Source organism: Cebus imitator, unplaced genomic scaffold (assembly GCF_001604975.1).
Source record: "Cebus imitator isolate Cc_AM_T3 unplaced genomic scaffold, Cebus_imitator-1.0 Scaffold39, whole genome shotgun sequence".
In the NCBI taxonomy this organism is placed as follows: Eukaryota; Metazoa; Chordata; class Mammalia; order Primates; family Cebidae; genus Cebus; species Cebus imitator.
In genome coordinates, this window is record NW_016107354.1 from 8090060 (window position 1) to 8105429 (window position 15370).

General features: G+C 41.1%; 1 protein-coding gene across 3 annotated transcripts in view; it reads left to right on the plus strand.

Annotated features, from left to right (window-relative positions):
- Positions 1–15370, plus strand: part of GTF2H1 (general transcription factor IIH subunit 1) — a 50658-nt gene that overhangs the window by 24791 nt on the left and 10497 nt on the right. For all 3 annotated transcript variants that reach the window (XM_017525857.2, XM_017525860.2, XM_017525858.2), the window contains 4 exons: positions 3902–4029; positions 4146–4233; positions 9171–9259; positions 9615–9732. In XM_017525857.2, coding sequence (XP_017381346.1) covers positions 3902–4029; positions 4146–4233; positions 9171–9259; positions 9615–9732 — 423 coding nt within the window. The remainder of the gene's footprint in view (positions 1–3901; positions 4030–4145; positions 4234–9170; positions 9260–9614; positions 9733–15370) is intronic.

The following is a 15370-nucleotide window of genomic DNA, read 5'->3' on the forward strand; positions in this document are numbered from 1 at the left end:
AATTTTACTTTAGGTTCTGGTGTACATGTGCAGATCATGGAGGATTGTTGCATAGATATATACATGGCAAGGTGGTTTGTTGCCTCCATCCCCCTGTCACCTATATCTGGTATTTCTCTCCATGTTATCCCTCCCCAACCTCCCCACCCTCTGCTGTCCCTACCCTAGCCCCCCCACAACAGACCCCAGTGTGTGATGCTCCCCTCCCTGTGTGCATGTATTCTCATTGTTCAACACCCATCTATGAGTGAGAACATGCAATGTTTAATTTTCTGTTCTTGTGTCAGTTTGCTGAAAATGATGGTTTCCAGATTCATTCATGTCCCTACAAAGGACACGAACTCATCATTTTTTATGGCTGCATAGTATTCCATGGTGTATATATGCCACATTTTCCTTGTCCAGTCTATCACTGCTGGGCATTTGGGTTGGTTCCAGGTCTTTGCTATTATAAACAGTGCCACAGTGAACATACATGTGCATGTGTCTTTATGATAAATTGATTTCTAATCCTTCGGGTATATACCCAGTAATGGGATTGCTGGGTCAAATGGAATCCAAGCCCAGTTTGGTTTTGTTTTTGTTTTGAGCTGGAGTCTTGCTGTTTCCCAGGCTGTAGTGCAGTGGCATGAGCTCAGACACTTATGCCCCATTCATGTTTAAGGTATTACTGTATTTGGCCTGTTTGCTTGCCTTAACCTCCTAACTGACCTGTATTTTTGCTCTCTCATCTTTTATAGTTTATTCTCCTCTAGCAGTAAGAATTATAATATAGGCCAGGCGCAGTGGCTCACACCTGTAATCCCAGCACTTTGGGAGGCCGAGATGGGCAGATCACCCGAGGTCAGGGGTTCGAGACCAGCCTGACCAAAATGGTGAAACCCCGTCTCCACTAAAAATACAAAAATTAGCCAGGTGTGGTGGTGCATGCCTGTAATCAGCTACCCAGCTAAGGCAAGAGAATCACGAAACCGGGAGGCAGAGGCTGCAGTGAGCTAAGATTCCACCACTGCACTCCAGCCTGGGCGACAGAGTGAGACTCTGTCTCAAAAAAAATAAAAGAATTATAAATCAGATCCTAGTAATCCCCTATGTGAAACTTCATTATCTTCTCATTGAAATTAGAATAAAATTAAAACTCCTGCAAGACTGCTTACTTTAGCTCCTGTATACATCTCAGGTGGGGCCACTTCCACTCATGAATGCTTTGAACATAATGAACTTTCAGCTCCATGCCATGCTTTTTCTACCTCAGGATCAGGGCCTGTGTACTTACTGTTCTCCTTTCTTGTCCCTAACCAACTTCTGCCCTTTTCCCCTTTTTTTTGGCAATAGAGTCTCACTCTCACCCAGGCTGGAGTTCAGTGGTTCAATCTCTGCTCACTGCAACCTCCGCCTCCCAGGTTCAAGCTATTCTTCTGGCTATTGAGTAGCTGGGACTACAGGCGCACGCCACCATGACTTGCTAATTTTTTGTATTTTCTAGTAAAGATGGGATTTCACCATATTGTGCAGGCTGGTCTCAAACTCCTGACCTCGTGATCCACCCACCTCAGCCTCCCAAAGTGCTGGGATTATAGGTGTGAGCCACTACGCCTGGCTGCTTCTGCCTATCTTTAGACATCTGTTCTAATGTCCCTGCTGGCCAGGTGGGGTAGCTCACGCCTTTAATCCTAGCACTCTGGGAGGCTAGGATCAGAGGATTATTTGAGTCCGGCTTGGGTAACATTGCAAGACAAACTTTTTTTTTTTTTTTTAATTTAAAAATTAGCTGGGCCTAGTGGTATACACTTGTAGTCCCAGCTACTTGGGAGGCTGAGGCGAGAGGATCACTTGAGCCCAGGAGGTTGAGGCTGCAGTGAGCTGTGATCGTGCCACTGCACTCCAGCCTGGGCAACAGAGCAAGAACCTGTCTCAAAAAAAATAAAAATCTAAATTTAAAATTAAAAAAAAATGGTGCTTCATCAGAGAGGCTTTTCTAACCACCCGCAAATTCAGTCACTTCATCATGTTACCCTCTGTTGTATTCCTAACATTTTCTACTTTCAGAAAAAAGTGATGTTTATCTTGTTTTACCTGATAATTCCATTCACTGCCCTCTCAGAGTGTAAGCTTCATGAAGCTTTGTTCTTGTTTATTGGCCTGTTCCCAGCACATGTCATATAGCAATCACTTAGTAATTCTTTGATATGCGGATGAACAGCATATGGGGTTTTTCGGGGTTTTGTTGTTGTTGTTGTTGTTTCTGAGATGGAGTTGTGCTCTGTCACCCAGGCTGGAGTGCAGTGGTGTGATCTGCACTTACTGCAGCCTCCGCCTTCCTGGTTCAAGCAATTCTGCCTCAGCTTCCTGAGTAGCTGGGATCACAGGCACACACCACCACACCCAGCTAATTTTTGTATTTTTAATATAGACAGGGTTTCACCATGTTGACCAGGCTGGGCTTGAACTCCTGAGCTCAGGTGATCCACCTGCCTTGGCTTCCCAGTATGTTGGGATTCCAGGCATGAGCCACTGCACGCCACACATGAGTCTTACGATCTTTCTTTTACCTTTTTAACCTCTCCACTTCCTGGACTGCATTATTTCTCGGTATACTGAACCATATACAGACTCATGACACAATATGTACTATGTTGTTCTTTGCTTTTGTTTTGTTTTATTTTTAAACAGAGACAGGGCCTCACTGTGTTGCCAGGCTGGACTTGAACGCCTCAGCTCAACAATTCTTCTGCCTCAGCCTCCCAAATAATCAGGACCACAGTGCCTCTTTGCCTTTGTTTAAGCAGTTTCCTCTCCCTGAAATGTTACTGTTTCTCTGATCTACTTGGCAGGCACCAGTTTATCTTGATGGTTCTCTGTGAAGATTTTTCGAACTCTCTTCTCTAGTAGGATTGACTAGTAATTCTCTCCAGACCAGTTTCCCACTAACTAGTATTTAGGGACCTATAACATGGGGTCTGATCAGTTTTGTGTCTGCAGGTTCTAGCAAGTAGCATGCACTCAATACATGTTTTTTTTTTTTTTGAGACGGAGTCTTGCTCTGTCACCCAGGCTGGAGTGTAATGATGCAGTCTCTGCTCACTACCACCTCTGCCTGCTGTGTTCAAGTGATTCTCCTGCCTCACCCAGCCTCCCGAGTAGCAGGGATTACAGGTGTGTGCCACCACGCCCAGCTAATTTTTGTATTTGTGGTAGAGATGAGGTTTCACCATGTTGCCCAGGCTAGTTTCAAACTCCTGACCTCAGGCGACTTGCTAGCCTTGGCCTCCCAAAGTGCTGGGATTACAGGCCTTTATTCCTTTTGTTTAATGTTTTGCTCACTAGATCCAAATTGTTCTTTAAAAGAGAAATGCAGACCAGGCACGGTGGCTCACGCCTGTAATCCCTGCACTATGGGAGGCTGAGGTAGATGGATTACTTGAGGTCAGGTGTTCGAGATCAGCCTGGCGAGCATGATGAAACCCCATCTCTACTAAAAACACAAAAAAATTAGCCTGAATGTGATGGCGGGCATCTGTAATCCCGGCTGCTCAAGAGGCTGAGACAGGAGAATCACCTGAACCCAGGAGGCAAAGGTTGCAGCGAGCTGAGATAGTCCCACTGTACTCCAACCTGAGCGAGAGTGAGACTCCATCTAACAAAAGAAAAAAACGAGAGAGAGAGAAATGCAGTTTAATGTGTATTTTATGATGCTAAAACAAGTTAGTGCTATTTTTTAATCTTTTATGTGTTTAATGTCACTTGTTTTTAAATGTTTGCTCGTAAATAGTAATTTTCATGAGAAGTAATAAAGTCCCATCATCCAACAGATTTTTTCAACTAAGCATGTCTTTTATAATAAATGAGAAAAGCAGAACCTTTTTAAAAAATTTTTACTCTACTGAATTATTTTTCACAGGGCTATGGCATTTCCTCTGTGCCCTCTGCTTCCAGTTCTAAATCAATAAAAGAGAATAGTAATGCTGCCATCATCAAGAGATTTAACCATCACAGTGCCATGGTCTTGGCAGCTGGACTCAGGAAACAGTTAAGTATAAACGCAAAGGTGCATTAACTGGGCTTTTCAGGATATCTAAATGGAGTTGTGGTGTTGTTTTGCTTGTGGTTTTTAATGTTAACTTCTTTTTCCTCTTTGTTTTAAGAGAAGCACAAAATGAACAAAATAGTGAGCCCAGCAATATGGATGGAAATTCCGGAGATGCAGACTGCTTTCAGCCAGCAGTCAAAAGGGTATGGACAAAAAATATGAACTATTTGGGGCTCAGGTTTCTGCAAATGCTTTATATAACTGCAAGTACTATATACGCTTATTTTCTATGTCTCAGTTCTTCTGACCAACATGTTAAGCATTTGGCTTAAAGCGTATAGCATTACAAAGAGTATTGCCCCAGCTTTGGCTTGCCAGCCAACTTTCCATTGACTCTAGTGTGTTAACCATTTTTTTTTTCACATGTACACATACATACAGATTGTTCTTCTTTGTGATTTTATTCTCTGGGAACAAAATCTTTATTCAACAGAGGCAATATGACAGAAAAACCAAAGTTTTATGTGTATGATTTTAAAAGAAAGTGAATTGGCCCTCATGTTAAACATAGCATTTCAGAGCTGAAAGTGTCTTCTCATTAAATATTGAAGAAATCATTTGAGGGTGTGGAGAAGAATGGATAGAATTAACTTCTTGTGTATTTATTCTTTTCCTGCAACTTTGCCAAGCTATTTTGTATCTCCCTTCCTAATTATGATAAAGCTTTCTTAGAAGGCAATCAGGCAATGTATATTAAGTGTTTAAAGCTTTATACCCTTAGTTCCACTTGTGGACATATATTTCTTAAGAAAAATGTGTACTAAGATTTAGATAGAAATATTCATTATGGTATCATAATAAAGACGGTATCAAGTATCCTGTTATCTGTGATATATTAATACAATAGAGATGATGCAACTGTTAATTACTTTAAAAGCATTAATTTTTAATGCTTTTAAAGTAATTAATTAACTCTTTGATACATTGCATCAAAGAGTTCACAGAACAGATTGTACAGTACAGTTTTACACATTAAAAAAAAAGTTTGTGGGCTGGGCATGGTGGCTCATGCTTGTAATCCCAGCTACTCAGGAGGCTGGGGCAGAAGAATTGCTTGAACCTGGGAGGCGGAGGTTACAGTGAGCTGAGATCATGCCACTGTACTCCAGCCTGGGCAACAGAGTGAGACTCCATCTCAAAAAAAAAAAAAAGTTTGTGAGTTTTAAAAGGGCCTTCAAATGAATATGCTAAACTGTTATCTTTTAATAAAGAGATTATGGGTAGGTTTTAATATCTTTCATTTATTTCAGTAATTTAATGTTTTTGTTGTTGTTGTTTTGAGACAGAATCTTGCTCTGTCACCCAGGCTGGAGTGCAGTGGCACAATCTCAGCTCACTGCAACATCAGCCTTCTGGGTTCAAGCAATTCTCCACCTCAGCTTCCTGAGTAGCTGGGATTACAGGCACACACCACCACGCCTGGCTAATTTTTGTGTTTTTAGTTGAGACAGAGTTTCGCCATGTTGACCAGGCTGGTCTTGAACTCCTGGCCTCATGTGATCCGCCCACCTCAGCCTCCCAAAGTGCTGGAATTACAGGCATGAGCCACTGTGCCTGTCATATTTCAGTAATTTAATGTTTTCAAAGGCATAAATTACCTATAAAATTAATAAAGCCAATGAGATATTTTTTAAACTAAAGCAAAACTAAAATGTAGGTTATAAAGAATTTAGAGAAGAAATCTATTAAGTGATACTTTCTTTGCATACTGTTGCACTGAGGAATACCCTTGATTCTGGTGAACAAGTTATCAGAAATTTCTTGGTCAGGTGCCGTGGCTCACGCCTGTAATCAAGCACTTTGGGAGGCTGAGGCAGGTGGATCACTTAAGGTCAGAATTTCTAGACCTGCCTGACTAACATGGTGAAACCCTGTCTCTACTAAAAATACAAAAATTAGCTAGGCATGGTGATGTGTGCCTCTAATTCTAGCTACATGGGAGGCTGAGGTGGGGAAATCACTTAAACCCGGGGGGTGGAGTTTGCAGTGAGCTGAGATTGCACCACTGTACTCTAGCCTGGATGACAGAGCAAGACTCCATCTCAAAGAAAAAATAAAAAAGAAATTTATTTATCTGTGTGAATTTTTATAGTATGGGTGCTCCTTGACTTAATTGGGCTACATCCCAGTAAAATCATCATAAGTTACAAATAGTGTAAAATAAAAAATGTGTTTAATATACCTAATGTAGGCTGGGCGCAGTGGCTCATGCTTGTAATTCCAGCACTTTGGGAGGCTGAGGCTGGTGGATCACCCGAGGTCAGAAGTTCAAGACCAGCCTAACCAACATGGAGAAACCCTCTACTAAAAATACAAAATTAGCTGGGCGTGGTGGCATATACCTGTAATCCCAGCTACTCGGGAGGCTGAGGCAGGAGAATCGCTTGAACCCGGGAGGTAGAGGTTGCGGTTAGCTGGGATGGCGCCATTGCACTCCAGCCTAGACAACAAGAGCAAAACTCCATCTCAAAAAAAAAAAAGTACACTTAATGTATGGAACACCATAGTTTAGCCTATCCTACTTTACACATGTTCTAAACACTTAGATTAGCCTATAGTTCAGCAGATTTACTTACTGTAAAGTGTATTTTGTAATAAAATGCTGAATATCTCATGTAAAATACTGAAAGTGAAAAACAGAATGTGTGGCTACTCAAAGTATGGTTTCTCTACTAAATAAATGTGTATCACTTTCATACCGTCATAAAGTTGAAAAGCACCAACTCAAACCATTGTAAGTCAGGGGCTATCAGTATTCAGTAGTAAATGCTGGCTGTAACTATTCTTCCAAGTCAGTGGTTGACTGCTGCCAATTCTATAAAGGGTTACAATTTATAGATTCTGTCATTTTTAGAATGAGTGGTTCAGAATTAATAGCAGACAGAGTCCCTGTGTTTATGGAGCTTTCAGTTAAGTGTAAGTCAGGTGACCTAACTAGGCCTTGGCATAAGTTTAGGATTTGAATTGTTACAGGAGCTTGGGTAGGGACATGCCTTAGGTAAGGCAACAGCAGGGGTAGAGATAAGCTTGACATATGTGAAAAATCATGAAGACATCAGTATGCCTTGAAGTTGGCTGAAGGGTATAGAGTTGAGAAAATAGTTTAAAAAAAAAAATGCTGAGGCTAGGCAAAGATGTGTTTCTCTTAAGTATGCTGAGGAGGTCAAATTTGTTCCTGTACCATAAAGGGACTGTTTAGAATCTTAAAGTTGGAGCAATTTAAAATGTTGAATTTTCAGATTGACCTTCTTTGAGATGACTTTTTTTGAGATATAGTTAATAACCTGAATGTTCTGATTCTAGTCTTGTTAGTCAATAAGGGTTCACCAGATGAATTTCATAGCTTTGTAGAGGATGAAATATTGCAAGGCTGATTTGCACAAATATTTACATAGATTGTGTATCTTAATATATTACAGGGCTGTAGAAATTTAAGCAGGTTAATATGTTATTATTACAAGGCTGTAGAAATTTAAGCACAGGGGGTAACAGATGAGTAAAAGCATAAAATTAGGGCTGGGCACGGTGGCTCACGCCTGTAATCCCAGCACTTTGGGAGGCTGAGGCAGGTGGATCACAAGGACAGGAGTTCAAGACCAGCCTGGCCAAGATGGTGAAACCCCACCTCTACTAAAAATACAAAAATTAGCCTCCTGTAATCCCAGCTACTCAGGGGACTGAGGCATGAGAATTGCTTAAACCAAACCCAAATAAATGGAGGAATTAAACATGTATATGATAACATGACATTTTAAAAATCAGTGAGAAAAGATAAATTACTTTACAGATGGTGTTAGAAGGACTGATTGATAATTTTGTTAAAAGAGACTTAGATTTTCTGTTTCACTCCTAATCCAAAATAAATTCCAGGTGGAGCCAAGATTTAAGCAAAAATTAAGCCACAAGCTGGGCATGGTAGCATGTGCCTGTAATCTCAGCAATTTAGGAGACTGAGTTTTGGGGGCAGTGGCAATTTGAGCCTAGAAGTTTGAATCTAGCCTAGGCATCATAGCGAGACCATTTCTTTAAAAAAAAAAAATAATGATAATAAGCCGCAGACGTATAAGCTTTGTGGGTGAAGAGGTGGATTTTTTTTTTTTTTTTTTTTTGCTGTTCTTCACTTTATACACATAAGAACATCTCTTAAGTAGTATTCAGTTTCATCTTGGGCTTAAACACCTTCTTTTTTTTTTGGAGATGGAGTCTCATTCTTGTCATCCAGGATGGAGTACTATCTCGGCTCATTGCAACGTCTGCCTCCCGGGTTCAAGCAGTTCTCTGCCTCAGTCTCCCGAGCAGCTGGGATTACAGGCACCTGCCAAGGAGGTGGATTTTTTAATAATTAAAACCAAAAACCAAACTGGAAGATAAAGTATTTACAACACAAATAATAAAAGACTATTTCCTTAATATTTAAAAAAGTCTCATTTTTTAAAAAGTATGCAATATAAAAGGAGCAGACCGCGGCCGGGTGTGGTGTCTTATGCCTTTAATCCCAGCACTTTGGGAAGCCACGGTGGGTGGATCGTGAGATCAGGTGTTCAAGACCAGACTGGCCAATATGGTGAAACCCTGCCTCTACTAAAAATACAAAAATTAGCCAGGTGTGGTGGCACACGCCTGTTATCCTAGCTACTTGGGAGGCTGAGTCAGAAGAATCACTTGAACCTAGGAGGTGGAGGTTGCAGTGAGCTGAGATCATGCCATTGTACTCCAGCCTGGGCAACGGAGTGGGAATCCATCTCAAAAATAATAATAAAATATAAACAGCAGGCAGCATGGACATATCATTCATTTGGGGAAAAAAACAATAAAATGTAAACGTTCACCTACCAAATTAGCAAAAATAAAAAGTTCAATAATACTTCATGTGGTCAGAGTGTAAGAAAACTAGTACTCTGTCAAAGTGGTTGTTGAGAAAATTGATTAAACCATTTGTAGGACAGTCATCTCTAGGAAGGGAAGCTTAGGTGGGAAGACTTTATTTACCCTCTGTACAGTTTTGTTTTTTCAGTCATGTTTATTACTTGTGTAAAAGAAAGTTGTGACCAAATAAAAAGTACTGTGTTAATAATTATAGGCGAAATTACAAGAGTCCATTGAATATGAAGACTTGGGGAAAAATAATTCTGTAAAAACGATTGCACTAAACCTCAAGAAGTCAGATAGGTAAGTTTGGTCAATATTAAGCAGAATAGCTATGTAACACAATTCAGTGCAAAATATATTCTACAAGCATAGTCCTCATGTTTTAATTAGTTTGTCACCATCAAAGTACAATATCCTTTTTTGTTTAAAATTTATGCTTCTCAGGAAAGCAAAAATGATCAAAACCATGACAATAAATGTTGGATCTTATTGCCTTTTATGGGAATTGTTATTTTATTGAAATCTCCTTAACTATGTAGTTATCATTTCTTACCTTGAAGGGGAGCTTTGTACTGACTGCTAAAATGTTTTAAAGACAAATGTTGAGCATCTTTTACTGTATGTGATTAGTAATTTCTTCTGTGCTAACCTGCAGGTATTATCATGGTCCAACTCCAATTCAGTCACTACAGTATGCAACAAGTCAGGACATTATTAATTCTTTTCAAAGTATTAGACAAGAAATGGAAGCTTATACGCCCAAGTTAACTCAGGTAGGTGACTTATAATGTTTGAAGGCCAGAATTTGCATAGTTCCTTTCTCAGTTTATGAGCACAAGCAGATTGAACTACACAACTAATATTTTAATTGGGTTTAAAGACATAGTTCTGCTAAATAAACTGCAAAATCAAGAGGTAGCAAGAAAAGGTGTTTGGCATATTCAAGAGGCATCTTAAGATGGTAAGAAAAAAATAAGGTGATGAGTTTTGTGATTTTTTTTTTTTACTTCCATATACTCAGTTTTATTGGAAACATCTCCCAGGTTTTCAGATTTTCTCTGGACATTTTTCTCTGAATATTTGCATGAGTCAAGTTCAAAATATGTAAAACAGCTCATTATTGTTGGTTTTCTTCATACATCAGTTGATCAGCAGTTTGTCAGTTCTGCCTTCAATAATACTTCCTCGTTCTGTCACCCTTATTTAGGCAAACCTGACAGTTTTCCATAATGCTACTGCAAGTTAACTTCCTAAAATCATTTATTTTGGCCAGGCGCAGTGCCTCACGCCTCTAATTCCAGCACTTTGGAAGGCTGATATAGGTGTATCACTTGAGGTCAGCAGTTTGAGACCAGCCTGGCCAACATGATGATACCTCATCAATACTAAAAAACAAAAAGTAGCTGGGTGTGGTGCTGCACTCCTGTAATCACAGCTGCTTAAGAGGCTGAGGCAGGAGAATCACTTGAACCAGGAGGCGGAGGTTGCAGTGAGCCGAGATCGTGCCATTGCACTCCAGCCTTGGCGACAAGAGTGAAGCCCCATCTCAAACAAACAAATAAATAATAAAAAATAAAAACATTTATCACTCTGCAGTTTGAAAACCTTTACTGACTCCCTTCATTGCAGTAGTCTGAGTGTCTTTGTCTGGCCTGCAAAACTCTTTGTAGTCTGGCCCCAGCCCACTACTCGAGTCTCATCTTCAGCCAGTCTCCACTACACCTTTCCACACAGCCAAGGGTTCTGTACTCGAGCCAAACACACTAAGCTGTCCAGAGTCTTTTGATCACATTTTCTCCTTCATGCTTCCTGTGCTTTGACTCATGCTTTTCTCCTTAGAATGCCCTTAGCCCTGTTTCTCCTCCAAGGAACTAATAATTACTCAAGACTCAGCTCCAGTTTCCTCTGGAAAGTAATCCTTGTGCAAAGAGGAATTTGTTTTTTCCTCTGTTTTTATGAGCACTGAGACATGGAGCATATGCCTATATTATGGTATTTATCATACATCAAGACTTACTTTTTTAATTTTTATTTTGATATCTCATGTTTTACAAAAAATGACAGAAGAGTACATTTTCAAACCCATTTTGAGAGTAGGTTACAGGCATAATTTCCCTTTACCCCTAAAGATTTTGATGTATAGTTTCAAAAAACTTAAGACATTATCTTAAATAACAACACAATTATAGAATTAATAAATTAACATTGATGATGTATTTTCTGATCTACAGATCTCACTACACTTTCACCAGTTTTACCACTAATGTTCTACGTAGCAAAAGATAACTTTTCTTGGTCCAGCAGCCAAGCCAGTGCATGAGTTGTATTTATTTCTCGTGTTTTAAGTCTCCTTTAAAATGGAATATTTGTCAGTCATTGTCTTCTTTTTTTTTTTTTTTTTTTTTTTTAGACGGAGTTTCGCTATTGTTACCCAGGCTGGAGTGCAATGGCGTGATCTCGGCTCACCACAACCTCCGCCTCCTGGGTTCAAGCAATTCTCCTGCCTCAGCCTCCCGAGTAGCTGGGATTACAGGCACGCGCCACCATGCCCAGCTAATTTTTTGTAGTTTTAGTAGAGACGGGGTTTCACCATGTTGACCAGGATGGTCTCGATCTCTTGACCTCGTGATCCACCCGCCTCGGCCTCCCAAAGTGCTGGGATTACAAGCGTGAGCCACCGCGCCCGGATTTATGGGCAGTTTTTTTGTAGAATGACCTTAAGTTTCTCCAACGTTTCTTCATGACTAGATTTTTTAGGCATTTTTGCCAAAAATATCACAGAAGTAATGTTGTCCTACTCAGTGTGTCACACTAGGAGGCAAATGATTTGTGTATGTTCTATCTTGTGATATTAAATTTTATCACTTGGTTAAGGTAGTATGTGCCTGGTTTATCACACAAAAGTTACTATTTTTCCCTTTGTAATTAACAAATATTTTGTGGGGCCATTCTTTGAGACTATGTAAATATCTCATTTCTTACCAAATTTTTTATTATTTTTTAACATTATTATCTTTAGAGACAGGCTCTTGCTCTGGTGCCCAGGCTGGAATGCAGTGGCACAGTCATAGCTCCCTACAGCCTCAAACACCTAGGCTCAAGCAATCCTCCTGCCCCAACCTCCTGAGTAGCTGGAATTATAGACATGTATTATCACACCACAACAAACTTTCATCTAGTAGTTAGTAGTTTTTAGAATCATTGAAGGTTCTTGCCTGAAAGAGCACTTGTTAAATGATGATTTTCTAATTCCATGAGCCCTTCTACGTTTATCAGCTGATGTGAAAGGAAGAGCTTTCCCTTCTCTATTATTTATATCAGCAGGGGATTCATGGATTCTTTTTTGAGACTGATTCTCGCTCTGTCACCAGGCTGGAGTGCGATGGCACGATCTTGGCTTACTGGAACCTCTGCCTCCCAGCTTCAAGCAATTCTGCCTCAGCCTCCTGAGTAGCTGGGACTACATGTGCATGCCACCACGCCCAACTAGTTTTTGTATTTTTAGTAGAGACGGGGTTTCACCATGTTGGCTAGGATGGTCTCGATCTCTTACCCTTGTGATCCGCCTGCCTCAGCCTCCCAAAGTGCTGGGATTACAGGCATGAGCCACTGCGCCTAGCCCATGAATTCTTATTCTGTTAGTTAAACACTGGTGCTGTCTTTTTTTCTTTTTTCGTAGATGGGGTCTAACATCTTACTCTGTCACCTACACTGAAGTGCAGTGGCATGATCTCGGCCCACTGCAACCTCAGTATCTCCAGGGCTCAAGCAATCCTCTGACCTCAGCCCCCTGAGTAGCTGGAACCACAGGCACACATCACCACGCCCAACTAATTTTTTGTATTTTTGGTGGAGACGGGGTTTTGCCACGTTGCTCAGGATCCTAAGTTCAAGTGATCCACCTACCTTGGCCAAAGTGTTGAGGTTATAGGCCATTTTTTCTTTTTATTAACCAAGGTACAACTTTCATACAGTAAAATTTATTTATTTATGTATTTAGAGACAGCGTCTCACTTTGTCACCGAGGCTGGAACGCAGTGGCACAATCTCAGCTCACTGCAGCCTCAACCTCCCAGGTTCAAGCGATTCTCTCACCTCAGCCCCGCAAATAGCTATGTAGCTGGGACTCTAGGCATGCATCACCACCCCTGGCTAATTTTTGTATTTTTTTGTGCAGATGGGGTTTCACCACGTTGCCCGGGCTGGTCTCAAACTCCTGAGCTCAAGCAGTCCACCCACCTCAGCCTCCCAAACTGGAATTTATCTTTTTTAGGTTTGCTATTCTACAAGTTTATCAAAACATGCTGTTGTGTAGCCACCAACAAAATCAAGATTTAAAAAAAAAAAAAAAACAGTTCTGTCACCCCAGAAAATCTACCCATGCCCTTTTATAGTCAAACCCTTCCTGCACCCATCACACAGGCTCTCCTGTGTCTTTCTGACAATATCCCCATCATTCTGAGCCCCTCCTTACTTAATGGTGCAGTAAGATAGATGTTCCAGGCTTGTTATATACCTGCTCTGCCCCAGGCGTGGAGTTTTCTTTTTAGTGTTGAGTGGATTTAGGAACCAAAATCTGAGATCAGGCACAGTGGCTCACACCTGTAATCCCACCACTTTGGGAGCCCGAGGCACACGGATCACTTGAGTGTTGTAGTTCACCCCGGCCAACATGGCAAAACCTTGTCTCTACTAAAAATTAAAAAACTAGCTAGGTGTGGTGGTGCATTCCTGTAGTCCCAGCTATTCGGGAGGCTGAGGCAGAAGAATTGCTTGAGCCTGGGAGGTAGAAGTTGCAGTGAGGAGCTGAGATTGCACACTGCACTCCAGCCTAGGCAATAGAGTGAGACTCTGTCTCAAAAAACAAAACCAGATCTGGGCACTAAGTATATTCATTGCCATTGAGGTGTCATTGTCCCTTCAGCAGGAAGCTAGCAAATACATGTATGTACATATATGTACCCATAACCAACTTAGGATTATTTGACCAATTCTTTCTATCTGGTCTATAGTTGTCCAATATGTGGTCCCTGGGCCCAAGTAGACTCACACAACTTTTGTTTTGGGGATGGTGGTATTTGTTTGATTTAGAGATGAGGTCTCTGTCACCCAGACTGGGGTGCAGTAGCAGTATCATAGCTCTCTGCAACCTTGAACTCCTGGGCTCAGGTGATGTTCCCACCTCAGCCTCCTGAGTCATTAGTATTACAGTTGTGAGCCACCATGCCCAGCTCTCCCCACAGAATTTTTTAAGCTGTAGTCAATCTTCTTTTTGAGTTAGAGTCTTGCTTTGTTGCCCAGACTGGAGTGCAGTGGCACCATCTCAGTCCACTGCAGCCTCAACTTTTCCGGGCTCAAATGACCCTCTCACTTCAGCCTCCCAAGTAGCTAGGACTACAGTTGTGCACCACCACGCCCGACTAATCTTTTTGTATATTTTGTAGAGACAGGGTTTTGCCATATTGCTCAGGTTGGTATCTGACAAAAGGAAAATAGGAATAAAGTGAGCTTTCATGTCCCCTTGACTCATGGTTGTCACATACTGTACTTCTTACATTAAATCGAAAAAATGGTTTTTCATCCAATCTATGCATGCATGGATTTCTACTCTTAAAAACGCCATTGGAAAATCAGAGATGGTAACCCTGGCATTTACTGTTTCACAGATTATTTGTTCCTCCCTATAGCAGTGCTTCCCTACAATGCCTGGCACTTGATAGGCATTCACTGAATAGATAGGTCAATTTTTTCCTACATGTTGATGTTGATACAGTGGGGAGTATATTTTCCCCTTTTGGCTATATTCACTTCCTTGAAAATTCAATGACAATAAATTTCTGCTCTGTTGATTTTTTTCCCCCAATCTGCTATCAAGGATATATGTTAGCAAAGCCAGGTGCAGAGTACACACCTGTAGTCTGTCTCAGCTACTCAGGAGGCTGAGGGAGGAGGATTGCTTGAGCCCAGGACTTCAAGTTCAGCATAGGCAACATAACAAGATTTTGTTCCTTACAAAAATAAATTTAACTGTAACAAAAGATACAGGTTAACATGTTGTTTTACCTGTTTTTCTTTCCTTAAACTCAATTTTACCTTCAGTAGTAAGAGTTCCCAAATTAAATTGAACTGGTACTTAAGAAAGGGCTGGCCGGGCGCAGTGGCTCACGCCTGTAATCCCAGCCCTTTGGGAGGCCAAGGCCGGTGGATCACCTGAGGTCGAGAGTTTGAGACCAGCCTGATCAACATGGAGAAACTCGTCTCTAAAAAATTAGCCGGGCATGTTGGCACATGCCTATAATACCAGCTACTTGGGAGGCTGGGGCAGGAGAATCACTTGAACCTGGGAAGCAGAGGTTGCAGTGAGCTGAGATTGCCCCATTGCACTCCAGCCTGGGCAATGAGAGCAAAACT